At 39.4% G+C, this 25,918-nt stretch overlaps 3 protein-coding genes across 3 annotated transcripts; 1 reads left to right on the top strand and 2 right to left on the bottom strand.

Moving 5' to 3' along the window:
• Positions 1–3,384, top strand: smpdl3b (sphingomyelin phosphodiesterase acid like 3B). The gene is made up of 8 exons (XM_067600951.1): positions 1–132; positions 240–453; positions 808–905; positions 1,031–1,174; positions 1,276–1,445; positions 1,869–2,055; positions 2,264–2,397; positions 2,594–3,384. The coding sequence occupies exons 1-8, from the start codon at positions 72–74 to the stop codon at positions 2,954–2,956; spliced, it is 1,371 nt and encodes a 456-aa protein (XP_067457052.1). The 5' UTR covers positions 1–71; the 3' UTR covers positions 2,957–3,384.
• A 287-nt stretch (positions 3,385–3,671) lies between these two features.
• On the bottom strand, positions 3,672–7,630 carry mecr (mitochondrial trans-2-enoyl-CoA reductase). The gene is made up of 10 exons (XM_067600952.1): positions 7,305–7,630; positions 6,258–6,355; positions 5,965–6,096; positions 5,727–5,870; positions 5,018–5,120; positions 4,549–4,651; positions 4,373–4,446; positions 4,222–4,282; positions 4,059–4,131; positions 3,672–3,950 (listed from the first exon to the last, which is right to left on the bottom strand). The coding sequence occupies exons 1-10, from the start codon at positions 7,499–7,501 to the stop codon at positions 3,787–3,789; spliced, it is 1,149 nt and encodes a 382-aa protein (XP_067457053.1). The 5' UTR covers positions 7,502–7,630; the 3' UTR covers positions 3,672–3,786.
• A 1,717-nt stretch (positions 7,631–9,347) lies between these two features.
• Positions 9,348–25,471, bottom strand: lin28aa (lin-28 homolog Aa). The gene is made up of 4 exons (XM_067600950.1): positions 25,187–25,471; positions 24,558–24,730; positions 19,882–20,066; positions 9,348–12,953 (listed from the first exon to the last, which is right to left on the bottom strand). The coding sequence occupies exons 1-4, from the start codon at positions 25,215–25,217 to the stop codon at positions 12,734–12,736; spliced, it is 609 nt and encodes a 202-aa protein (XP_067457051.1). The 5' UTR covers positions 25,218–25,471; the 3' UTR covers positions 9,348–12,733.
• Between the last annotated feature and the right edge of the window lie 447 nt (positions 25,472–25,918).

Here is a 25,918-nt window from a genome sequence, read left to right as displayed (position 1 = left end):
AGACTTACCGCTGTTACCCGAGACAGGGATAACTCACATCATTCGAGTGTTTGCTTCTCTCAGAGTTCAACATGTCTGCAGTGAAGCTGCTCCTTTTTTGTCTGCTTTTCAAAGAGGTTGTTGCCCTGTCAGGTAAGTAGCGAAAAGAGCATAGCCAGGCCGCTGAATGTTTCTTATAAATTTCCAGTCACAGAGCAGGGACAACTTCATGTGTGTAATTACTCATCGTCTTTAATCAGGAAACTTTTGGCACATCACGGACCTCCACTTGGACCCATCATACACACTGAACAATAAGCCTGAATTGGTGTGTGAATCCAGCGGTAGACGACCTGCAGCCAATGCCGGGAGATTTGGAGACTACGCTTGTGACTCGCCATGGCACCTTATCAACTCCTCTATATATGCCATGAAGGATATTCTGCCAGATCCGGATTTCATTGTATGGACAGGGTATGTAGCCTGTTTTCTCCGTGCTCATAAGAACATTTTTTATGAATCCTGGTGCATGGCTTGTGTTAAGTCCCAAGTCCATCTCTGGGGAGACAAATGCTTGTCCAGTTTCATAATGATCGTGTTTATGTCTTTTTATGAGATGTGATCCACTTTTGGCACAGCTTGGAAACATAGGCCACCTGAAAGTATGTGGCTGTGGGCCCCCATTGTAAATTATATTACTACTCTACTTTATTGAACAGAATTGCGGGGAACTAAAAAAAACTTCACTATCTTCCTCCCACTCATCATTTATTCCTAAAACTAATTTACAAAAAAGCAGATTTTAACAGCCTGTCTTTTGCTTCTCAGAGATGACACACCACATATACCCAACGAGGATCTGGGAGAAGAGGCAGTGCTCAGCATTATCAGGAACCTCACCGACCTCATAAATCTTGTCTTTCCAAGTATGTGTGAAGTAAAGAGACATTATGTTAAGGAGAAAACATTGCAGATCAACATTAACTTCAGTGTTTTAATATTGACTAACTCTTAACTGGTGATGAATGTTCTCCATTATTGCCTTGCTTAGACAGTAAAGTGTACTCTGCCCTGGGAAACCATGACTACCACCCTAAGAGCCAGCATCCAGCAGTCCCAAACAACATCTATGACCGAACAGCAGATATGTGGCAGAAGTGGTTGGATCCAGATTCCCGAAAAACCTTTAAAAGAGGTGGATACGTATGACACATGGCACAAAACACAATTTACACTTTTCAAAGCACATGTCTAATTGTGTCATTAATTTTCTGCAATGTTTTGCCTCTTGTTCAGGTGGATATTATACAGAAAAGCTGCTGAATCGAACAGGTTTTCGGATGCTGGTCCTTAACACTAATTTCTACTATGACCAGAACAAGCTGACCAAGGACATGGATGACCCAGCGAGCCAGTTTAGCTGGGCCGATGAGGTTCTTACAAAGGCGGCCAACAACAAAGAGAAGGCAAATCATCTTGTCTATCTGTGCCTTGCAGCAGGGGTTTAAATTAGATTGAGGGGGGCGCCCTCATACTTGGAAGTTGGGTGTCTAGGGGACTTTCACTACTTTTAATTTGCTGTCATTTGTCACTTGAATTACCTCTTAGTGAGCACCAAAACATTTAGTGCTTGATGAATACCTCATTCCTCTTTTCTATGCTGGTCACTAGGGTAAACAGGAAGAATGTTTTGACTTAACATCCCTGTATGAGTACTTATATCTTGAAAAAGAAGTTAAATTCTACAACAAGACTCCAAAGTTCCTGTAGGGTGCTCCAGCCCAATTCCACTCCTGCCTTGCAAAAAGATAAATTCTAATAGTAAAACTCAAGCTTTTATCAGTGAAAATAGATGATTTTTGCTAACTGTACACTGGTTTGTCTATCAGGTTTACATCATTGGCCACGTTCCTCCAGGTTTCTTTGAGAAGAAGAGAAATAAATCATGGTACAGGTCGGAGTTCAACGAGAAATACTTGGAGTTAATTCAGAAGCATCATCCTGTCATACTCGGACAGTTCTTCGGCCATCATCATACTGATGCCTTCCGCATGTTCTACGATTCAGAGAATGAAGGTTGAACTGTTGTAGTACTGCTGCTACGACTTATCTTTTTTGAATTGTTTTGCATCACATGTGATTTATTGGTATTTTATTTGGTTTTTATTGACATGACATACATTTACATTTTACTTTAAAGTGTCCAGCTGTTACATGGCCTTGTTCCTTACAGAAAGTGGTAATATTAGTGTAATAAGTGAGGATAGTCTTTCTGTTTCAACAGACACTCCTCTCAGTACAATGTTCCTCAGCCCAGGGGTCTCACCGTGGAAAACATCATTGCCTGGAGTTGTGGACGGAGCCAACAACCCTGGAATTCGTGTCTTTGAATATGACACCCAAACACTCCTGGTCAAAGTAAGTCAAGGATGTTGGCAGGCTATACATTTGTATAATTTACATTCAAATATATTTGATTTTGAAGCCTTTCATACCTGCAACACACAGCCTATTTGTTTTATTTGACATTAACAGATGTGTCACTTCTATGAAACCTTTTTTATTTATGTTCACTGCTTTGTTTTTTTTTACCCACTTGTCTGAACAAACTCAGGATGTGGTGACCTACTATCTGAACCTGACTCGTGCTAATGCAGCCCGGGGACGCTGGGAGAAGGAGTACCGCCTCACAGAGAGTTTCGGAGTACCAGACGCCTCCCCAGCCTCCATGCACCAGGTTCTGAAGCGTATGGCTGAAGACCGCTGCTACCTACAGAAGTACTATAAGTTCAACTCTGTCAGCTATGACCTGAAAGAGTGTGACAGTGACTGCCGTGCTGACCACGTGTGTTCAGCCAGAGAGGTAGACTTTGAAAGTTATGAAAAATGTCTAGAAAAGGAAGGGGCAGCTTCAATCTCTGCTGGGTTGCTGCCACTACTGTCTGTGGCAGTAAGTCTGGTGTTGGCCAATAGGTAAATATCATCTATATCACAGATGATGTGTAAATTATTGATTTGTGAAATTATTGAAGCTTCAAAGAGTCATGCCATAGAAAAACTGATTTTAAGAACTTTGAATATTGTTGCCTTGTAAGACAATATTTAACATTTAACATGACAGGTTGTTTTCATATTTTAAATTCTATAACTTAAATGAGTCATGCACTAGATATAATTAAGCAAGAAAAAGCAACTTTTGGCTTCAGCGATCTTTAATGTGGCCTTTCTACCAAGGTTTATTGGTACTGCTTGAATGTTTTAATTTTACAGTAGATAGAAATTCTTTTGGCTGAAGAATATGAAGCTCATACTATGCAACTGTAAGGTTCAGGTTCAGATCCAGACTGGTACTTGTTTCACTTTACTGTTGTTACTGTCTATTTAATAAAGCCAGATATGGCTCAAGTTTTAAAAAGACTGTGTTGATGTCATTTCAACAGAGGAACAATGCACAGTGAATATCAGTAATATCACAACAATAAATCTGTTCGCTAATATTTATTGACAGCTTGTGTCTATATAACTTGAAAGGAATACAATATATTACTTATCAGATAACACTGAGTTATCTGCATCCTGAATGATTCCTGTCACCTCTTATCCCTATAAAAAACTTACAGGGTTATTAACTACTGGCAGTAAACCAAGGAGACCTCACAATGTCATTAAAGAACATGATGCTGGACCTTGAGCCTGCTGTGAAGACATATTTAATGAGTATGTGATTGAGCAACAGATCTGAGTGACACATCAACAATAACGCGACAGTCTTGGGGCTGCACTCAGTAGTTGATGAGACCAGCCAGTTCACATGATTAGGATCTGTTTAGCTGAGGTGAAAGGCTGCATAGCAGTGTCCAGAGCTCTGCAGTACTCTTGGAGTCCCACCTCGGTGCAGGCAGGAGCTGTCAGCTTTCCCTGCTGGATGAGGGAGCACAGTTCATCCAGCATGCTTCTAAATGCTCTGTCATCTAGGGAGGAAGTTAGTTGAATTTCTCATTAAAGAAATATGAAAAGACTCATGTGGTAATTTTTCATGTGACTTATATTATGAGTCAGGTAATTCCAGGCCTACTCACCATGTGCGTGATCTCTCTTCCATTGTGTGACCCAAAATCCTCGAACCTTCACATCCTTGAAAATAAGAGCACTCTGGAGAAGAGCAAGTGTAGTAAGACGTACTGAGAAAAAAAAGGGTATCTGTGGAATGTAATGTTAAATCTGGGAGGCCATTCAACCTACCACAGGGACAGTAACGGGCTGTTTGGCCATCCCTCCGTATGTCACCATGGATCCTCCAACCCTAGAATAAATAAGAAACATGTCACATTATGATCTGCTTTTTTCATCACTGTAACATCTCATGTCAACACAGATTATTCAGCATCCTCACCGTAGATGACGGAGCAGTTCTGTTGCACTCTTGCCTCCGACTCCATTTAATGCCAGTTTAGGCTTTGGATAAGTCTTAGAACGAAAGAAAAACATTACTACATCAGTACTGTGTTTATTCACAGATAAGAAAAAACACATAATCATATCTATAAAGCTGTCTTCAGTTGCACAGACCTTGAATAGTTCCTTAATCTCAGGCCGCCTGAGCGCCTCTTCTTTGATCACGTGACTGGCTCCGATGGCCTTCAGCCTATCGCTGAGCTGTGAGAACTCTGGCCTTTGAAAGGGAAGATACAATGAAGAAGTTCATTACAGTCATAAATTCTAGCACACAAAATAAAACTCTCTCTGACACCCTTGGACAAAAATACCCTATTATCTCACAGTCAGGTGAACCACAGCGACAGGCTGATAACCTGAACCAATGATTGTGACTGAAAAACAGCATCTAGAACAACTTTAACCCTGTGTGAAAAACACAAGTCTCCTGAGAAGACTTGATATACTTTATAGTGAATCAAGAAGCAGCTGGGGCAGTCGCAGGCACCACTACGCTCACTAATGTAAGCGTGGTCATTTATTTCCACACAATATTTTAAAAAACTGTGTAATTTAAGAGTTAATCCAGTATGACTGACTTTACCTGTCTCTGACAATGTTTATCGTGTTTATTCCCCTTGCAGCAGCAATCTGAATTACAGCCTGTCCAACTCCACTGTTGGCTGCATTCTGGATCACAGAATCACCTGGAAGGACAGGAGATAGAGGGGAACTGTGAGCTGTCACATGAAGGCTAAAACTACTGTACAGCTAGTCGTATTTTTAAGATAGATAAGTACAAGAATACTGCACCCTCAATTCCCCATTTAGATTTTGAATTTACCAGCACTTCAATTAGGCATCCTGTTTTCATCAGCTTGCCTGTTGCATAATGAACACTTAAGGAGGTTTGAAGGTGCAGGATCCCTTCCTATGTACAGTCACCCTGCAAATATCAGCACATAACCTTAATCAAGGCTGTGATGTGTGTTTATTAGTTTCTTTTGTACTGGTGATAACTACTTCTGTAAGTCAGGTAGTGTTACTTTTCGAGCGGCGTGTACAAATACAATTTGAAACAGTTAAAAAATATTTGTGACATTATGTCTGTGGGTTTCATCCATTTGGTTGCTGAAAATGTAATTCAACAAACATTTCCTTTTGGAAGTGGGCTGTTATGAAAATGAAAAGACTCCTTAAATTTCGACACCCGTATTTGTAGGAAATGTGTTTCAATTCCTGTAAAAGGGAACTACATTATGCATTTGGGTGCAGCGCTTTAAACTTTAAACTAAAACTTTGTAAAAGGTTACCTGGCTTGAGGTCTTCAAAGTCAGAGAGCATCCTGAAGGCAGTGCAGGGGTTCACCCCCAATGTGGCAGCAGACAACAGGGGAATGTCATTGGGCAGTGAGATGACATCATCCTCAGCTAGCACGGCTGCTGTCCTCCACGTCCCTGCTCACACACAAAAAACTCCTCAAAGATCTTACACAGAGAGACATGATAGTGACCCTGCAGACTCACCCGTATATGTTGAGCGGTAATTTACCTAGACCAGCATCTCTTGGGATGACCCAGTCTCCTGTTTTGAGGGACTTTACCTGGCTGCCCACCTCTAAGACCTGACCCACTCCTTCATTGCCCCCAACAGCTGGGAGGTCAGGCGTTATAGCATAAGTCCCTGAAAAAAAAAAGTTTTTCATAATTTACTATTTAAAAAATAGTTTGTTTTGCAATCTTGTTCTTGTTGGTAAAGCTGATTAATTACTGAAACAATTAACTACATTATACTCTTTTGGGAGTGCCGCTATCTAGTGTGAATGTAACTAACAAATTAATTACCTTGAATCATGTTGATGTCAGACGGGTTGATTGGAGCTGCTAGCATTTTGACCAGGACATCCTTTGCACCTATGGGGGGCAGATCCACATCCTCCAACCTGGCAATCAAAAAACATATGAAATTCTGCACATCACACAATTTGTAACCAAAGTTTGCCTTATATATTTATGGTTTGGTTTGGTTTATTGTCATTTCTAACATTAACTAAAATACACCATATCCAACTTTGTTAGGGACAGAAAAACAAATAAATAAACATCATTCCTCCTCTTCATACTGGCTCTTAGATGATCCCTTCATCATGCACTTACAATGTAAGTGATGGGGGACAAAATCTACAATCCCCATTCTGTGCAAAATGTATTTAAAAGTTTATCTGAAGCTAATATGAAGCTTCAGTCATCCAAATAAGTTAATTGTGTAACTATAGTTCCACCACAGCGAAACAGGGAAACACTGTCCAAGGAAACACGAGTGTAAATGTGGCAGATATCCACTTGATATGACTAACTCAGACTGCTTGAGCCTCATATAAGATTCAGATCAACTTTTAAATGCATTTTTCAGGAGAAATGATTACAAAGAGGTGTTCATATGGGCACCTGACTGTTTGTTTGTTTTTAAAAAACTTTATTTGTATTATTATTTTTGACAAAAACAGAACAAAGAGACTAAAAGACAACAGACAGGATCATCACAGGCAAAGTAAAATACTTAATATGAAAAAAGGGGTTACATTGCAGTATCAAGGTCTGTATGTCTTTTATGTCCATTGTCCTTTTACGTTGTCCTCATATGTTATATGAAATACTGTATGTTTCATTTAAGAAGTTGTCCTTTTAAGCCGTAGAGGTCCTTGACTTTGACTCGCACAAAGCTAAAATACTTTTGAGAGAGGAAGGATCTCCCACTCAGTTTTAACCTGCACCTGACTGAGCTGCCTCTCAACCTTCAGCAGAAACTGGAGCTAACGTTAGCTGCTGTTATCACACCCGCCTGGTCAGAGGAATGAAGAACAAAACGTGTGTTTGGACGGGCACTCTTACTGCACGACTTGAGAAGGGTCTCCGTGTTTTCTGAACCGAAGAGCCTTGCATGTTTGTGCACCAGGTCCAGCTGAATGACTGAGGTGAGAAACGTGAGTCTGATCTCTGCGCCTTGACAGTTTTAAAAGAGCAGCGGCGAAGCGTCTTCTGCAGGTTGTCTGGCTTCTTGAGCAAACTGTGTAAAGTGGTAGCCACATTGCGACACTGGACTTCACTTAAAAATACAAAAAAACAACACCGCTATTCAATAACATTTATCATTTAAAGAGGGAGTCTTGCTAGCATTCTTCACGCTGTACGGCCATATTGGATTTTACCGATAAAGTTGTGTCATTGAAAATATAAACAGAGAACAGCGCCCCTAGAGGACAAACACGGTAATGCACTGCGTTTAACCAGGATAATACTTTTGGTTTCAGGGGCTTACCAGACAGAAAAAAAGAGGAAATGAAAGTATTCGTCGACATTTCACATCGTGCACGATTGAATGACTCAATTAACCACTGTTAACGTCCTCAGATGACAGTCCAAATATGGACAAAAATGGCAGAAGCGGAGTGTTGTTAAAGGTTCGCAATTTTTCAAGTGTGTGTTAAAACAGCAGTCACCTGCCCATATGAAGACTGAAAGAGGTTTTCTTTGCTGTAACAGTTCTTCCTGTTCATACTGGCGATTAAAAGATCCCCTTCAAATGTGTTTTCATTGTATATGATGGGGGCCAAAATCCACAGTGTGTCCACACAATCATTTTGAGCAAAAATGCATTTTAAAGTTAATCTGAAGCTTATATGAGGCTTCAGCAGTCTGAGTTAGTCATATCAAGTGGATATCCACATTTACAGTCTTTTTAGCATAAAATTCCATGCAGTGGAAGTATAGCAGCAAAAAGAGGGGCTTCGGCACTAAAAAGACTGTAACATTAAAAAATATCTACATGATTTGACCAATTTGGATGACTAACAGCTTCAGCTAAACTTTTAAATACATTTTTGCACAGAAGGAGGCTTGTGGACATTGTAAATGCATTTTGAAGGGATCTTCTAATGGCCAGTATGAACAGGAGAAATGATAATGGCAATAAAAACCTTTTTCAATGTTCATTTGGGCACCTGACTATTGTTTTAAGACAGACTTGAGAAAATGTGAACCTGTCCTTGAAGCACATTTACTCAAAAGGGTATTTTACATAACTTTAAGTTTTTAAATTTTATGTTACTATATACTTCCACTCTACTACATTACAATCAAGATCCTAAACATGTTCTATCTAAAATGCATTTTTAGATAAATTGGCAGAGAAAATCCTCACATTTTAGAAACAAATTGTAATTGTTTATTTGTTTAATAAATTACTTCAGTCATTAATTTATTATCAGAATTGTTGGCAAATCAGTTTTAGTTTGTATTAACTAATGAACTTAACAACTATCACAGCTAAAATATACTTTTTATAGCAATAAATTTCTATGACAGCATAGTTATTTTGCATTGAAAACATACAATGAGCTTACAAAATATATTATTTTAAAATAAACCTTCCCAACAGTATATTAGAAATAGTTAAAATTTACTGCACCTCAAATAGCTGCATTAAAATTCTTGGTTTCATTTTCTAGTAAGCCATAAAGGGTTTACACAAGTTACAACAAATGGCTTTATTTTTATGAATCAAATTAGTTATTAAGGCTTTATAATTAATTATAAACCATTAAAAGGGAAATATTTGGGTTGTAAAAAAAATATTTGGCTGGTGTATCCTCCTTTGTTAGGAGCCATTCTGCATGATCAGTACTTTTGATACTACAGTTCATTTTTACATATGAATGTTACTTCAGTAAGACTTTTGGTTATAATGGGAGTGTTTTACAGTCTGGTATTACTACTTTTACTCAATACAGAATATGAGTAAGTGACTATGAGGATTATATCTGATATAAGTACTTCTTCTATGACTTATCAAATGCCTGTTGGTGGTATAATAAAGATCTTGTGGCTGAAATATTTTCTGATCTCTGGAAAGAGGAAAACATAAAAAAATACACATGAATATTGACATATTTATTAGGAAATGGAGCAGATCTTTACATATAGAAACATAATCACAGTAATACTTTGAAAAGCCTACATGCTGCTCATCATTTACAAACTAGCCATTAAATCACCTGAGATCAAGATAATTGTAGTTTTATGGCAGTAAACATTGATACATTCATCAGTAATAAATGCACATTTTTTTGGAAGTAGCTAGAGCCATTTACCCGATAAAATACAACACCACAAATGAAATGGCTGATGGTCACAAACAAGATGTACCATGAAAAGCACAGAGGCAGAATGCTTTTATTGTGCTTCAAATGTTACCCTGAGCACATAGTCTTACAGGTCCTTGGATTTTCAAGGTATATCTAACCCATCTAACACCCGACAATCAAATCACAATAACACACCACTGAGGGGTCAAACAGGTTTGTTGCAATTAGAATGTCTGTCATGGACTTTAGTTTTCAAATGATACTTTGAAAACATCACTAAGTACAGCAGGATATTGCAAACATTACAATACAACACTTTCATTCAACCTTTATCTGAATAAAGTGGGTGTCAGAATCACTGTAAGCCAGTTTGAGTGGTTTATTCCACATGAAAATGCAGAGAAAATAAACCTAATCAGAGCACTTATTTCAACAATCATTTCCATCTTTTCACATCATGAGTGGAATTTGCTTTTAACTTGAACAGCCAGTATAAGCACTACCTAACCAGTAAGTTTGAAAGAGTATGAAACAAGATCTGAGTGTGAAGTCATCCATGACACATTCTTTTTGTCATAAGCATTGATAGTCTGAAACACCAAGTTATCGGCCATGTGTTGAGATGAGACAAACCCGGATTATATACTACTAGCCCCAATCCCTTTACAATATTCTACTACATCCCCATCTACAACGATTATAGAGGAAAATACAATAATAGTGGAACATTTTCTTCATATCATATCATATCATATCATATATCATGGCATGTTATGTCAAAGAGGAGAAAATATAAAGATCATCATCACACTGGGTGCATGGAAAGTTGACGAGTCAAAAAGTTTGTAAATCTCAGTTTGAACGTTTTCACATCATTTGTAATCATTGCTTTTTTTGACCAAAATGTTTTTTTAATGAGTAAAAAAGAGAAACTGTTGCACCAAGACATTCAAAAGCAGACACTAGCAAGCCCATTTTACTTTGGCTCCCTTGTCCTACGGTTCACATCACAAGGATGAACATTTCATCCCTACTTTGTTGTGAATAAACACTCCTTGACTCCTTCCAATCAATCTGAAGTATTCCCTGAGTTTTCAGATTGGCGATTCCTGAGATGAGCCTAAGAGTGGAGGCATTTCTTTTTTTTCCCCCCAAAAGCAGTTGACTGTATGTGGTTTTTGAAAGTCTAAAAATATATATATAAATTATGGAACATATATTCAAAAGAGATTAAACTGAATATAAAAAAAAAGAAATTAATGCATCTTACACATGATTAGTGCAGAGTAACATTGCATTGGTTTTGGCATAGATAGATAGGTATCACAAAGGGTCTCTTTTCTGAGAGGCTCATTGTGCACATAACTAAAAAAACAGAAAAATCATACAAGGCAAAAGGAAATAAAATCACAGTTTACGTCAGTCCTCTTAAAACTATGTACCTGTACAGTATGTACTGTATATTGTTACTCATTGTGTTGCAATATCTTATTGTTACACTGTATTTATACGACATTGAAGGTTAAGGACAAGTTGTTATCAAGCACATATGTACAAAGTAATACGAGTACCTGGATGTTAGAAATGTGTTACCCAAATATATTCTCAAGTCATATGTAGCTTTGAATGACATTTGGCAGTTTTCTGATGTCTGGTCGAACATTCATTGCCGAGAGGCTTCAACAGGAGCATAAGGAGAAGCTGCAGCACTCTTTGATGAAAATAAATACGTAGTATGATTTTAAAAAAGGCTTTAGAATAATTTTACATATATATTAATTGGGTGTAAAAGTCTTGTCAGCTTCTCCTGTAAAACGGGAGTAAAATGCTGATTAGCTAGCTAGTTCTATATGCTCCTCCGTGCAGGCTTGGTGTTCCTGAACTATCACCCTACTAAGGGTTATAGGGAGGTAATGTCTTAAATAACTACCTAGAAATGGATCACTCTGGATATAAACAAAAACACCAGCCTTCCCACTGGCAACATCATGTCTGATTCTGCCTCATTTTATTCAAGTATCAAGAGGAGAGCTAGCTGGACCCCTCAGTAACTCAGTCCAGGTCAAGTATCTTATTAGAAGTGATGATGTACATGTGTTGAGTATAGTATCACATTTGTTGGAATTCTATCAAATCCAAATTGAGATAATTATAAAGCAGGAGTATTTGTCACAGCAGCCAATAACACAAGAATATACTGTGGATGTTTCTGGCTCCCAGAATTAATAAGGAAGTTATTGCTACTAATGACAAATCCTGCATCAATACTGTAGTGCAAAAAGGATTTGATTTAATCCCAATTCAAATCACAATCTCCAAAACTGTATTCCAAGCAGAGAATATTTGGTTTACCATCAGTGGTTAGGATGACAGTTTTAGTAGCAAGGCCAAGCATGCACCAATGAGGTAGACTGTGCACCTTTAAACAGCCAACAAAACGCTGGATGAAAAGAATGAAATGATTAAAAAAAACAAAAAAAAACCCAACTCTGACCAAAAGCTGGAAAACACTTCTGGTCTGACATTCATTTGGCCCCAGGAAAACTGGATGGTCAATTGCAATATTGGCAGGTGCCAATACATTGCCTATAGCTATACCCTAAAACCCGTCCCCTGTGTTTTCACAAACCCTCCCGTTCCCCATGCTATATGCACACTAACATTCATTACAGAGGTACCAACTGTCACTCCTCTGCCTCATCAGATAGTGAGGTGTAACAGTCAGGAAGGAGACAAAATGGTAAGGCAGCAAAAGTGTAGGTCTATACTAAACATACTGACTGACTGTTGCGCAAAAACAGAAGAGGTGTAATGCCCACAGCAGAGGCAAAGTATCACATAAAAGAAAACGCAGATTCTATGGGAACTCATCAAGATAATCCGTCACATGGCATTGCTCACTACAATCTCAAACCCCTCAAAGAACAGCAGTGATTTATATATTTAGAAAGCGTCCTGAGTGCAATAATACAGCAGTATTCCTGAGTGTTACACCAAATGAAAAACAACAACAAAAGAAAACTTCAGCAACATTCTTCATGAGAAATCATTTCAACCTGAGGTAGTTCCAAAAGCAGCTTCAACAGGTGGAAGGGGATCTGGCGTCCCATCTCTCCATCAAAGCAGTTTGATTGGCCTCTGTGCTTCCCCCAGCTTCAGTGTTGCCCGACTCCTCGTTTAATCAGAGGTCTCGGGAGGCAGTGCTGAGTGGCTGTGCTCCTCCTCGTCCCCTTTCAAGGACGATGGTTTTCCCTGAGAACCCGGTGAGGACTGTTGTGCTTTGATTGGGCAGTTGGCAACCATGTGGTCGATGCTCTGGCAGAAATGGCACTTCTTGGGCTGGGGTGGTAACTTGCACTCTTTGGCGTGGTGGTCCAGGCCTCCACAGTTGTAGCACCTACAAGAGCAGAGCGCATTTAATCAGGTATAATGTGTGTTTAAAGACATAAGACAAAAATATTCTGCTATGAATAATAATTTGTGATCTGATTTTTCAATGAGAAAATTCAACTGAGTGGAGACAAACTCCACTCAAACCTACCTCTGACTAAATTATTTAATTATAATTGGTGATAAGGGAAAACATGGTCAAATGTCTTACACCAGTTGTGCGGAACATGCACAATTTCTACTGAACTTTAAAGCAAGACTAGAAAAACAAACAAACAATCACCTAGGACATAGACAACCCGGTAGAGAGCCTGAGGCCAAAGGAGAAGCTGTGGTTTCCTGCACCTAGCAGAAATCCCTAAATTTTAAAGTCTGTCATGGAATTTTCCATCTTTAGGGGTTATAAAATGGGTTATAATTGGTCAAGCATGGGCCTTAGGGTCACACTAATATTCTTAAGCAGAAGGAGACATTTTCTCCTTTCCTTGAGACTCAGAGTAATTATCTGTGATGTTTGGGAAAGTGGGAGCCACTCTGATAAAGACTGAACCAGCATTGTCCCGGTAACCAGGGTCAGGGAGATGGCCCGAGACTCCCTAGCCAACACAGATGATAGGTGAATGCGTAAATTCGTGGGCATAATCAGACATTCAAAACAGAATACGCTGACGGTGACCTGAAGCTCCATGCAACGTGACCTGAACTGACACAGGTAAAATGCAGTTCCTTGTTTGAAACTAGTGAACCAATTAGACTAATTTTTCATATTGTATGCTGGTCTGTTGGGGTTAAAGACTAAAGGTTAGACCTTCAGAAGGCAGAATGGGAAGAGATAGCATCAGATGCAAACCATCTTGATGTTTACTGTTTCTGTTCTCTGCTTGGCCAACCAAGTGTTTCAATAAATATTCTCAGCATAAGACATCAGGCTCCTCAACGCTTTCTTCTACATGAGGTGTTGACCAATGCTCAGAATTTTTCCACAACAACCTCAAGTGTAAAAAAGTGGAAGTTACAACACATTCCGTGAACATGTGAAAGTGACCGCCAAAGAAGGGTCAATGTTATCTGCAAAGCTATAAAACATCAGCATGTAGCTGGTAGATGTCCTGGTGGAAGACCATATATGGATGTAGGAATGTAAGAAAGGGGAGATGTATTTATATAAAAAGAAAAGCCAAGAGAGTCTGGGGATCTCTCCTTTTGGCCTTCCTTTTTGGGTCGTCACTTGAGGTCCTTTTGCCAGTTCGCCTTTGTGCATCTTCAACTTTATACTCAAGTTTTTGCATTTTGCATTACTCATTTTTGAAAAAAACAAATACAACTGGTTTATGCATTAATGCAGCTAAAATGTTCATGAACACAATGATTTTCCCACACATTTCGTACTGTCTGACAAGTTGGGGACATGTCAATAAAACCATGCTAAAGCCAATATAATCTCTGCACAAACAAACAATAAAAACTCTAGACATGAAGCCACAAGGATACCATCATTGCAATATTTTGAAAAAACACAGCTTATCAAGCTGGGAAAACATGGTTAAATATAGTAGACTGTGTTTTGTCCTCAAGGTATCACACAATATGGCTCCTCCACCACTCTGTGCTTATATCACCTTAAAAACAAGCCAAACTACTAGAGCAACAACTAGAGGAGAGTGCCTTAATCCAAGAAGACAAAGTAGTTTTGGCCAATCTGCTTTTTCTGTCAGAGCATCACAAGATTGGAACAATTTACAACAATACATAAGAAACTGCCAACTACCATTCATTCACCACAACATTAAGAGCCTCGTTCATTAGAAATCAAACTTGTGAACATTAGAATAGTGAGGTGTTTTTCATGTTGTTTGTTGTCTTACTTGTCATTATTATGCTTGGTGTAAGAGCTGTTCTTGTTTATCATAAGCTTTGTATATAACATCCACACTTTACCAGTCCTGACATTGTGTTGTTGTGCTATTTGTCGAATGTGTTGTCGTGCTATTTGTTGAATGTGTTGTCGTACTATTTGTTGTATGTGTTGTCATGCTATTGTTGATTTTGTCTGTCTTAAGACCTGTGTTTCTTGTCTCTATGCAGTTCAGGCTTGTTTGTATCAGCATATTTTCACCACTTTTATTGTTGATGGTATTTTCAATGCTTTTATTCATAATATTTGTGCTTCAAACTTTTGCCTGCCCAGGGAAAACAGATGAAAATTAGCCTTTCTGCCTAACTCTGGCATATTTTCAGAAGTGTTATTAATATGCACTGTCCCTGTCAGTAATACAATTAAATTAAATTGTATTTACATACACTCCAACCAAAGTCCCTGACTTGTGCTCATCTCTAAGGTCTTCTGGTATCTTCTTCCAGGTGAGAAGGTGCCCCCCTGGGATATGGCTGACATGAAATTTACAAATTTATAATGAAATTTGCTAAGGATAAACTTGCAATGTTTATTAACAGAATTGTAAAGGTTTAGATTTAACGATTGAGATCAACCTGTTGCACATGTGATAGAGGTATAATTTCAGTACAGAATCAGGTTGAAAGGTTTAATATAGGTGTTTAATCGGCCAAACTGTTAAGGCCAGGGCATCGAAGCAACCCTATAAAACCGGGCGAGTGCCCTTGACCGTCAGAGTAGGCCTCCTCCAGTGAGGACCGGTTAGAAGGCCATCTTGGAGTACTTTCAAACCTCCAACACCTATTTGCACCAATACACTTCATTGCAACCTGGCTGTCAGGCATTCCTGACTAAAAAAGCCTGTTTAGAGCGGTTCAACAACAGCTGGTAATTATAGAAGCCAGGCTGAACCCTGGTTCCCTAAGCAAGGCTGGGATGGTCTTGCATGTAGATTTTGGGAACCCCTTCAATACCTAGGTCAGAGGTAGAGGACAGCCATCTGCTGGTGACTTATCCACACTGGCAGGGGGTATCAGTTATCTGAAGGCAGAAACCATTACACTATAGTAAAATGTTTGCAAGAGCAAGAGAGGACCTTTTAGCTTATCCTAATTTGTATTTAATGGAATTCTTCCCTAATGAGATTTATTGTATGATTGTATGACTTTTGTTTACTCAACAGGTCATAGAGTCCTAGCTTAGGAGTGATTTAGGAAAATTCTCAGGCAACTCTGAGCAAGGAAGGGACAGAAACTTTTATCTTACTGAGGAGGTGTGGTTGACCTGTTGCTGGGTATGACTCGTTTTTTAAAAAAATGTGTGATTGGTTGATCAAAAAAAACAAACAAAAAAAAAAAAACAGTCTTAGTGGTAATGGGAATATAATGGAGAGTGAAATTAATAGGCCTAATCATAGAACTTAGTCTCTATGAACACATGGTGTAATTGTAAATACTATTTTATGTAATGAACATTTCTGTTGAATAAATTGTATGTCTTACTTTAAAAGTAGCCTATGAAATATTTGAAAACACAGGTCTACTTGTGCAGTAGCCTATTCACATGCTGATAGTTGTTATATTTATTTTCTTATGTTTATTTACCATGCTGGTAATTTTAGTACTTAATCTATTTGATATTAACAGGGGGATAAATGGCTTAGCTTTCATCAATTTCTGTGATTGCTGTAAGTAGCAGCGTTGGTTGGCATGTAAATCTTTCTTTTTCCAGCTGCCAGCCAATTCCAAATTTTTCCAGTTGCCAAATATCTTAGTGTTGTGATCACTTTCATTTCTGGCATCATAGCATTATTGTGTTGGGTGGGAGATGTGAGTGTATCTCTAATGAGATCGACCACAAACATTATCCCTGCACGATTTAATCTGTAGCATTTCATTAACTCATTGTCATTCAGCGTTTGGAGAATATTTCTCCTGCCTCTTTGTCTTTCCACCATTTTCTCCTCTGCTTAAGAAACTCTGAAGCCTCTTAAAAGTCCTCCTACCTACACCTAACAGTTTTTCACTGTAGGAGCTCTCTTAAGCACCAAGATACTTTGTGAATAACTTTTGTCTTTACCAGGTTCTAGTCTTAACTGTAATTCTTAGAAATATAATTATTAAATAATAATTCTAAGAATTTTCTTAGAATTACATCACCAGCAGCAACTATTTGTACTAGGACGCTTTATGAATACGGCCCCACGGCTTTATCTACCTTGTTTAACTCTGATAGAAGGACCACTATGTCCAATCCCAAAACAGAATGAGATATTTGTTAAGATCACAATTGTTAACAATTGAATGTTGTCTCTCCAGAGAGTGCATAAACTACATTTAAACAGCTCACGTCGTCTCTTTATCTACATCCTCACAAAAAGCAGAAGTAAATAAATGTGTTAAAAGCCTTGCAAGTTTTTCAAGTTCATTAGAGGCCACAAAGCTGCAACCCTGGCCTGGTTCACTCATTCATCTGCTTTCCACCAGCAGATGAATGTGAAAACACTTTCTCTGCACATACATCATTCTGCATAGTGAAGCTCAAACATCCAAATGAAGTGACAATAAGCAGAACACATTTTTGAGTGCAAAGGGACTTTAAGTTGCACCTGTTTGCCACTAGATGGCAACATTTCACCTGGAATGACTTGAGTTTGTATTTGGTCATAAATCTTGCAAGGCCATTCCAGGTCACACCACGCTGCTCTACACAAAAGGTTGAACCACTTAAAAACATGTCTTAACTTTTCTTAGATAGTCAAAAATTACAACCAAAAGCTATAAAATCATCTTATTAGCAAGCTTTTAGGCAAGCAGGAGTGTTTCTAGGGTTTAGAAATTCATACAATGAGATTGAGAGAATTACAAGAATTATGTGGCAGAGCTCCTTTTTTGGAGTCAACTGAGTATGAGTAGAATGCAGCATCACATCTGAAGATATTGTGAACAGCTTGCCCTATTTGTCAGTTTGTCACTGCTCAAAATAGGCTTCCCATTGGATTCTATTGTATCAAAGTAAGACACCCGTTTCATCAGATTGAACTGGAGAACTGAACACCATGAGGGGTCAGCGCAAGCCATAAGGGTGCCATCAGCCACCTCTGTTTGGACATAATCTATAGAATGGCCACGCGTGCACGGGCAATAGACAGATGGATAGTAAGAGTGGGATGGTCAGTTTGTACCACTGCGGACCCCCTGTCGCCATTGTTGCAGCAGATGAGGTTTGGACAGGGCGGCTGCCGAGGGGTCAGTGTGGCTTTGTAGCAGTGGCCGTTGGGGTGGTGTCAAGGTCTATACCGTCACATCACAGAACCTCCCTACATCAGCATCGATCAGGAGGCAAGTGGAGGGAAGGGGAAGTGGTCCTTTGTCCTTTGAAAAGCTGCAGTAATGACCTCTGAACCCTGACCTGTGCCACCTTCCCCTCAGTTCTCTTACCCCCAAACCCATCCCTGCCCCCAGTCCTCTTGCATTTACTCATACACTGTTGCCATGACAACTGTGACCTTTCACCCTCTTGCTGGGCTCTTGCATCTGTTATCAATTAAATGGACAGGAGCTTTTTCCTCTCCCTCAGTCATGTATACACTCACAAAGGTGGTCTATGAAATGTGGACTGAAAAACAGGGGTTCACTTTGGTGGCAAAACTTGAACTCAGAACCGGTCTAAAACTATCCCAAGGATATCTGATTATCGGTTGTATATATGATCAATCAATCATAAATAAAACCATGCAACACCATTCAATGTTGCATAATGAAATATGCTAGACGGAAAGATATCTTGTCCATGGATCAGTGTGGTCCAGGGAGAGTTATTGAACCAAGCGAGCCTCCCAGGACTCTTTGAGGCGGTAATGATCTCTGCTCTCACACTGACTACTCTCTGCCTCTAATCACAACTGACAGTGGGGTGAAGTTGATACACCTCTAACCCCGCACCATACTGATATTCAAAGAATGACCCAAAAATCAAGGCCCCCTTAGCATTATTGCCTTTGCTTGAAATCCTTGGATTTTCAGAAGAAATATTTTAGGAAAAAAGATTTATTGTTAGGTTGAGCAGCAGTGAGTTTTTAGCTTTTTTTGGTGACTTTCACAAGACCTGGACTTGTGAAATTTGCTCTTACTTTTCAAGGATCATGTATATCTTCAGTTGAAATGAAAATACTGTATAGTTTTTCATACAGCATCAAAGACATTCTTATGGCTACTTGTATCATACCGAGATGACTACAACTGTCAAGCATCTGTAAAAATTCTTCATTCTCTAAAGAGGAAGAGGTCCTGGAAAAAACAAAAAACTCTGTACTTTTCTAGATTAATTTAGATTTTTGAGTTATTAGTTCAGTTTCAGAGCTTCAAATCTCATTGGTAGAGGAGGTTTAGGAAGAGAGAGAGTCATTGAGTGTGAATTCACTAGGGGCCTGCAGATTTAAACAGTTATTGATCCAGGTCACACGTCAAGCCTACTGGTGTGACCCTTGCTAGGGCTAGAGGTGGGGGTTGGGGTTGAGGGAGAGGAAGGAAAATAGGGAAAAACTAAAAACACTATTGTATATCTGATCCAAACTGAAAACAATGACTGTTTGTGGACTGCTGAGCTCTTGAGCTTCCAATGGTACCTAATATAAAAGGACCTGTTGTCGTTACATACAGTATACTGTAGTTTACATCTATTCTTTTTTTCATCTTAAATCAAGATCTAATCTGTATATTGTAATGAAATGAGTTCTATTGTAATGCTAGTGTGAATGAATGGCTGTTGTAGAACTATTTCATTATTTGGGAGTTCTCCAGCTTGATTTTCTGCAAAATATCCTCTGATATTTGATGAGTTATGCATCCAATGCAGCAAGGAGAAAACATAATGAGATGCACCATTATACAGCATCTCACAGAGGCAATGAAATTACACACTATACTCATTTTTGCAGTTTATGTGACATTGATGTATTTCAGAACACCCGTTTTATTTGCTTTTGGAAGGGAGCAATGTAAATGTCTTTCCTGTTTTCTCCCAGTTCATCCCTGCTTACCTATCACCTTTCGAGCGTCGCTTCTGGACCTTCTTGCCTTTGGGTCTCCGCTCGCTGCCCACACAGTGGATGCCACCTGGTCCTGTAACTCGCTGCGACTCCAGGCCCTTCGATGACTTTTTGAAGGTAAACTCCACTGCTTCGCCTTCCTTCAAGCTGCGGAAGCCTTCCATGTGCAACTTGCTCTGAAGGGCAGAAGGGGAGAGGAATTAATCATCAAAATTATTGCTTTGATGTTTAGGAACTCCCTTTGCTTCATGATAGCCAGAGTCAAATCACAATGGGATGAATGAAGGTTTTCTCTTATTACAGACATACAGCAGATAAATCTAAATGTGACATGTACAGTGATAATTTGATTTTTACACCACCAATGACCAAATCAACTCCACAGTGAGCCTGTGGAGACTTTGACCCTTGAGAACAACCCCCACCCATTCTTCTCTGTGTGGTACCATCAGAGCCAGATAGGACTTATCAGGTTTTTTGTTATTTTAAGGTGATCATTATGTCTCACCTGACAAATAAACACACTTTACAAAGCTTGCTGTTCCCACCATACCCTGCAGTTATAAGATACTGTTGCTTAATGCTGCTTTGTCTTTTTGCTGTGTTTGAGTAGTAAACCTGATGAGGATAACCTTCAACCCATCCCCCCTCTGGAGGAACAGCATTCCACACTGCCGCCCCCACCCCCATCTCTCTTCCCACCCACATCACAAAGCTCCACTAACACACTGACCACCACCACTAACCCTAAACTGCAGGATGCAGGGGTTAGCGCAAGGGTTGGGGGTGGGGTGAGAAGGCAGCATGGCTTCTCTGGGAGGTTGAGGATCAGGGTGACATTCCTTGGATAGTTGTTTGGCAGAAAGACATGCAAGATAAAGGTTGAGGGGAGGCACTGTTGGTCTAAATGATTGATATCTACCTTTGATATCACTGCCTCAATATGTAACATCTTGTTAATGAAAAAAAACACAAAAAAAACATGGGGATTTCATTTTGCAGCTTGTTTGATGAAGAGCAGTATTGCAGGGGCTGATTCGCTTAATTAATCAACAATGGGGACGGCAATGGAACTGGAGGTTCAAATGCTGAGAGTAAACAATATTTTGGCCTCCTGCGTATCTAAATACTCATTTAAACTATGTTCACCTGAAATGACCTTTGAGAAGACACCTTTCTCTGTAGTAGTGTCTTGCCAGAATCATTTCAAATTTCCAAAGAAAAAAAAAAGAGATGAAGGAAGGTGTGGTGCGGTTTTGAGGATCAAACCCAGCACCTTTCTAACACAACATGGGAAACCCCTCTCTAAAATTCCCTTGGTGGGATCGTGAGATTACATTGTCACAACTATAGCACACTGTTGAGAAAGATCAATGATGTAGCAGGTTTGTTTTGACAGACATTTAATCCCACTTTGTTTCTTTCAGTTTTGGATGAATTCACATCCGTCTTTTACAGTAATTACAAGTCTGCATTTTGCTTTTACCACAAGCATTCAAACTGATTCACAGAGCACAAGGTTTATTGTGAGGAAAGTCTGAGGCCCAATATTAAATCAAACCCAACATTACAGGACAATCCTTTCAGACTGGCTGCTCATTAAAAGATCTAAATCTCCAGGATACACAGTCAGAATAATAAACCGATAATCACGCCTGATAAAAAAACGCTTGAGCAAAACAAAAACAAACAAAAGAGCCATCTTCTCTAATCGCTAATCCTGTGATATTCACCAACAGTTGAGCATCTGCTGCAAAGTCCTATGCAGCGAGAAAACACGTTTGGTGAGCCATGACATTTGAGTGGTAACATGGACGTCTGCCGAGCCTCAATCCCATCAGGCTTCTCTGCCCTGGTGACCGTTAACCCACTTCGTCCCCCATGTGTGACCTTCCCCACCCCCATAACGGACCCTCAGCAGCCACATGCCCACATCAGGTCTAGCCGAGTTACCCACAGGCAGGTACAAGATCAGAGTGGGGCCTTTAACTTGAAGGACCTGATTATAAGTGGGGTCTACTGTAAACTTTCCAGAATTTGTCTGGAAGCCAAGTGAGGCAGAGAAAGACATCAGAGCTGTGAAGGACAAAAGCAGGACTGCTGCTGAGAGAGGGGCTCGGTCACGGCCGAGGGGTGCTTCATTCAGATGCATGGCTCTATTGTCCACCTGCACAAAGGCCAGTGGATCCTGGGAGTTAATTTTCCTTGACACGCGGCCACTAATTTTAGGGTAGAAGCCTTTTACATTGCCATAACCCCCTTACATCCATCATTGACACGTGTGCGTCTACCTTTTTTTCAGTGACAGAGAGGGAAGTTAGTCATTGGTTACGCATTTCTTGTGAATATAACATGAGAAATCCAAGTGTAAGTGTTGATAAAAGATGACAGGGAACGGTGTTAAATTCTGAGGTCTGAGGTGAAGATTATTACAACTTTGCTGTCTAAACTTGAGCTTCCTTTGAAGAATCTAAAGTGGAGCTGCAAAGATTAGACAATTTATCGATTGTTCAGTTGACAGAAATTTAATCATCTATTATTTTGATAATCGATTAATCATTTTGAGTCATTTTCTTAAGAAAAAAATGCTCAAATTATCTGGTTCAAGCTCCTTAAATGTGAATATTTTCTGGTTTCTTAAGTCTTCTGTGATTGTAAACTGAACATCTTTAGGTTTTAAGACTGTTGGTCCGGACAAAACAACACGTTTGAGGTTGCACCTCAAGCTTCGGGAAACATTCTTCACCATTTCCTGACTAACCCTAACAAATGACTAATCGAGAAAGTAAACACCAGACGAATATGACACAATAATTTAAATAATTGTTAGTTGCAGCCGTAATCTGAAGCAACAATCAACTTGAGACAAAGAGGCACCCGCTTCTAATTTCTTTTAAATCTCTAACCAGGGGAGTAGCTAACTGTAAGTCTATGTCTCTGTCAGTTGAACTCGTGTTTTGGTTTGCAATATGAGTAATCAAAATCCAACCAACTTCCTGTGCATGTAGTCAAACAATATTTCAGTTACAACTGTTCCACAGAATATTTAAATGTCTCTATATGCATCATCATAAATCAGACAGCAGGAAGAGAGCTGCTTGAGTCTCACAACAGAGTGTGTGAACGTGAAAGCTGAATAGAATAAAAGTACAACATTATGGATGATAAGCCTAAATGTATGGGTGCATTTATCACAAAAAGGGAAAAAAAGGAATTGTACTTTGGTAGGTAAATGTCTCCACAGCTGGAGGCCTTTAAATAAAATAAACCCTGGGATCTCCTGTCTTCTTTAAAGCTAATATAACACGCTACCGCACACACAGAGGAGGTTGAGCAGACAGAAAAGAGCCTTTAATCACTTTATGACAGGAACCTTGAGGTGAATGAGCAGCTAGTGGGGACTCCTCTCATTCACATGCTAACCCCTTTATCTTATCAGACAGCAATGGAGGCACACACTCACACGAGAACTGGGAGGGAAACGCACCCCCGCCTCCCATTTTACCACTTGTATTTCAAAAGGTGAATGAAGGTTTTGGTTGAACCTGGCTGAACTGGGTAATTTACTGTGTGTGCCTTCAGTCTAAATGAGAAACATTAAAACCAAGAGTGAAGAATGGAAAGACTGTCTAATACAAGACAAAAAAAAGATAAGATGAGTGTAAACTGTAACACTGCATCTGGTTACATTTATTCAACAAGTGTGACAATTTTAACAGCCCTCAGAGAAAAATACTTTAAAATATTGATGCATAAATATATAATTTCAGATCAGTTAAAATAAAAGTACCACAAAAGGCAAAATCTTATAATTGCCTGAAATGGTTCTGTGTAAAATGCATATTTGAACCTTATGATTAAGTTATTAATTTAGATGATGTGCCTTCTTCTTCTTGTTCAATCTGTAATTCCAAAATCACTCAAAAGTCATTTCAACAGCTTCCATTCCGTCAACAGACGCCATGATAAATGGCAAAATAACCCATTCACTCATCACATTGCAAACAAACCCAAACGTGACCAAATATCGACTTTTCAACGGCTTCTGAAGAGGATCAATTACATGCTCTCTCCTCCTTTTAAAAAGCCGTTTTCATGCAGCTCACACGCCACTCTGATGAACCAATCTTGTGTGCATTGCTGCCAACTTTAAAGCTGTTTTAAGCATTAAAGCTACAGTTACTCCTTCATCACATCATGTTATCCCCCCACCACGAGGGAGACCCCGCAACACGTGTTCCTCTGAGAGAGATACACCCACCACACTGTTAAAAAAAACAACAAGCATCCATGGAAAGCAGATAAAATTACCATTTATTATCTTATTTTCCATCAAACCTATTTAAACGCCCGCTGGAGTATTAGTTTTATTGTTTTGATTCACTTAATTTTTTTTCAGTATTTTTGATTCAGGTATCTTTTACTTGATGAGTCACTGCTTTAAAAAGGAAGACTAGTTTGGAGGGAAAAAAGTAAATTCATTAAACTGCATTGGAAACAGGTGGGATGATCTCACTCCTGCTGGTAAGAAATTTTACTTTCACTGGATTTTTTTGGCAGCAAATAACTGGATATTTCTGCAGCGCAAATGTGCACATGGTTCTTCAAGTTTCTACGTTATTAAACATTGGTCACAGTTTCAACCCCAGGGCAGATAGTCGTCCTACCTGATGGACAAATACATCAACCGGCTCGTCCAGTGGCACTCCCTCTCGGTTGGTCATGGACAGGAACCCGAAGCCCATGCGGACGTTGAACCATTTGCACACGCCGAGTCCGTGGAAAGACTGTGAATCTTCCTCGGTACTCGGTCCTTCATCTTCCTCGGTCTTACACACTCCTGCAATGAGAGGTGTGTGTAACGTTAGAAAAAAAAAAACTTTCACAAAAGAAAGTACGTTTTAAAAAAAGCACAAACTATATCCCCTCAAAAAAATGTTTAAAACCCGAAAACTTCTTTCTCTCGCTTTTCTGTATCATTAATCGATACGAATCAATAAATCGAACACAGTAACAAGCATCAGAGCAGAGCAGCATTAAGACTTCCACTCTCACTGAATGTGCCACGAGTTTGTACAAAATAAGTGATCTTGGAGGCTTCATGATGTCAGAATTTCTAAAGAGACTTTAATGCACTATTAGACACACGGATTGCACATCACGTGTGAGAATAATGCCTTTAAAATGTTCCACTTAAATCAGACAGACAGTTCTCCACAAAACGACTCAATCGACCCGTGAAAAAGCAAAATAAATGAATCAATTAAAAAAAATGCAGCTTATTTAGTTACTCAACCTGGGAATTCCTGGTTAGAAACGGAGCCCATGTCTTCAGTTCTGCCTTGAGTCAAAATTAGCACCCAAGCTACCGTATCCTTTTTTTTGTTTTTTAGCCCTCAAACTGGGTAATCCTCACAGATTGCCACTTTCATGCAAAATGCTGTGAAAAGCAGAAGCTGCGCAGCGAGAGGGAAAGCGGGAGAGGGAGGTAAACAAAGGGGGGCTGGCAACCTATTCCCCCTAAACAATGAGGGGTGGGGGGGTTAGAATTTGCTGAAGAATCCCCCCCTTTTAAAATTTTCAAAGACAATGCAAGGAAACCCAGCCCCTTCAGAAACCACTTTTATAACCCACCCTCCCACCCCCCCACACACAAAAAAAAGCTCCCAAAACTTACCTTCTGCCATGTTTGTGCGCCAGTGTTCACTACTGCCCTGTCTTTCTTTCTGTGGACGCGTTTTTTTCTTCCTCTCTGTCCTGCAGTGGTCAGTTGGTCAATACAAATGACCATTTCTCATCCAACAAACCCCCCACACACTCTCGGTCATGTCCACGTGATTCACAATTATTGTCCCCAAGGATAGATTGCATATATTGTGTGATGGAAAGGCCCAAATGTGGGAACTGACCAATCACTCCTAAGCAAAAATCCTCATAATATTCTTATAATATTTCAATCAGGGCGTCTATGTTTTTTTTATTTATTTAAGAGTTCAGAGCCTTTACTAATTTACAATTACTGCAGGAC

Source organism: Thunnus thynnus, chromosome 10 (genome assembly GCF_963924715.1).
Source record: "Thunnus thynnus chromosome 10, fThuThy2.1, whole genome shotgun sequence".
Taxonomy (NCBI): Eukaryota; Metazoa; Chordata; class Actinopteri; order Scombriformes; family Scombridae; genus Thunnus; species Thunnus thynnus.
The sequence above is the reverse complement of the archived record's forward strand: the minus strand, read 5'-3'. Positions and strand labels throughout refer to the sequence as shown.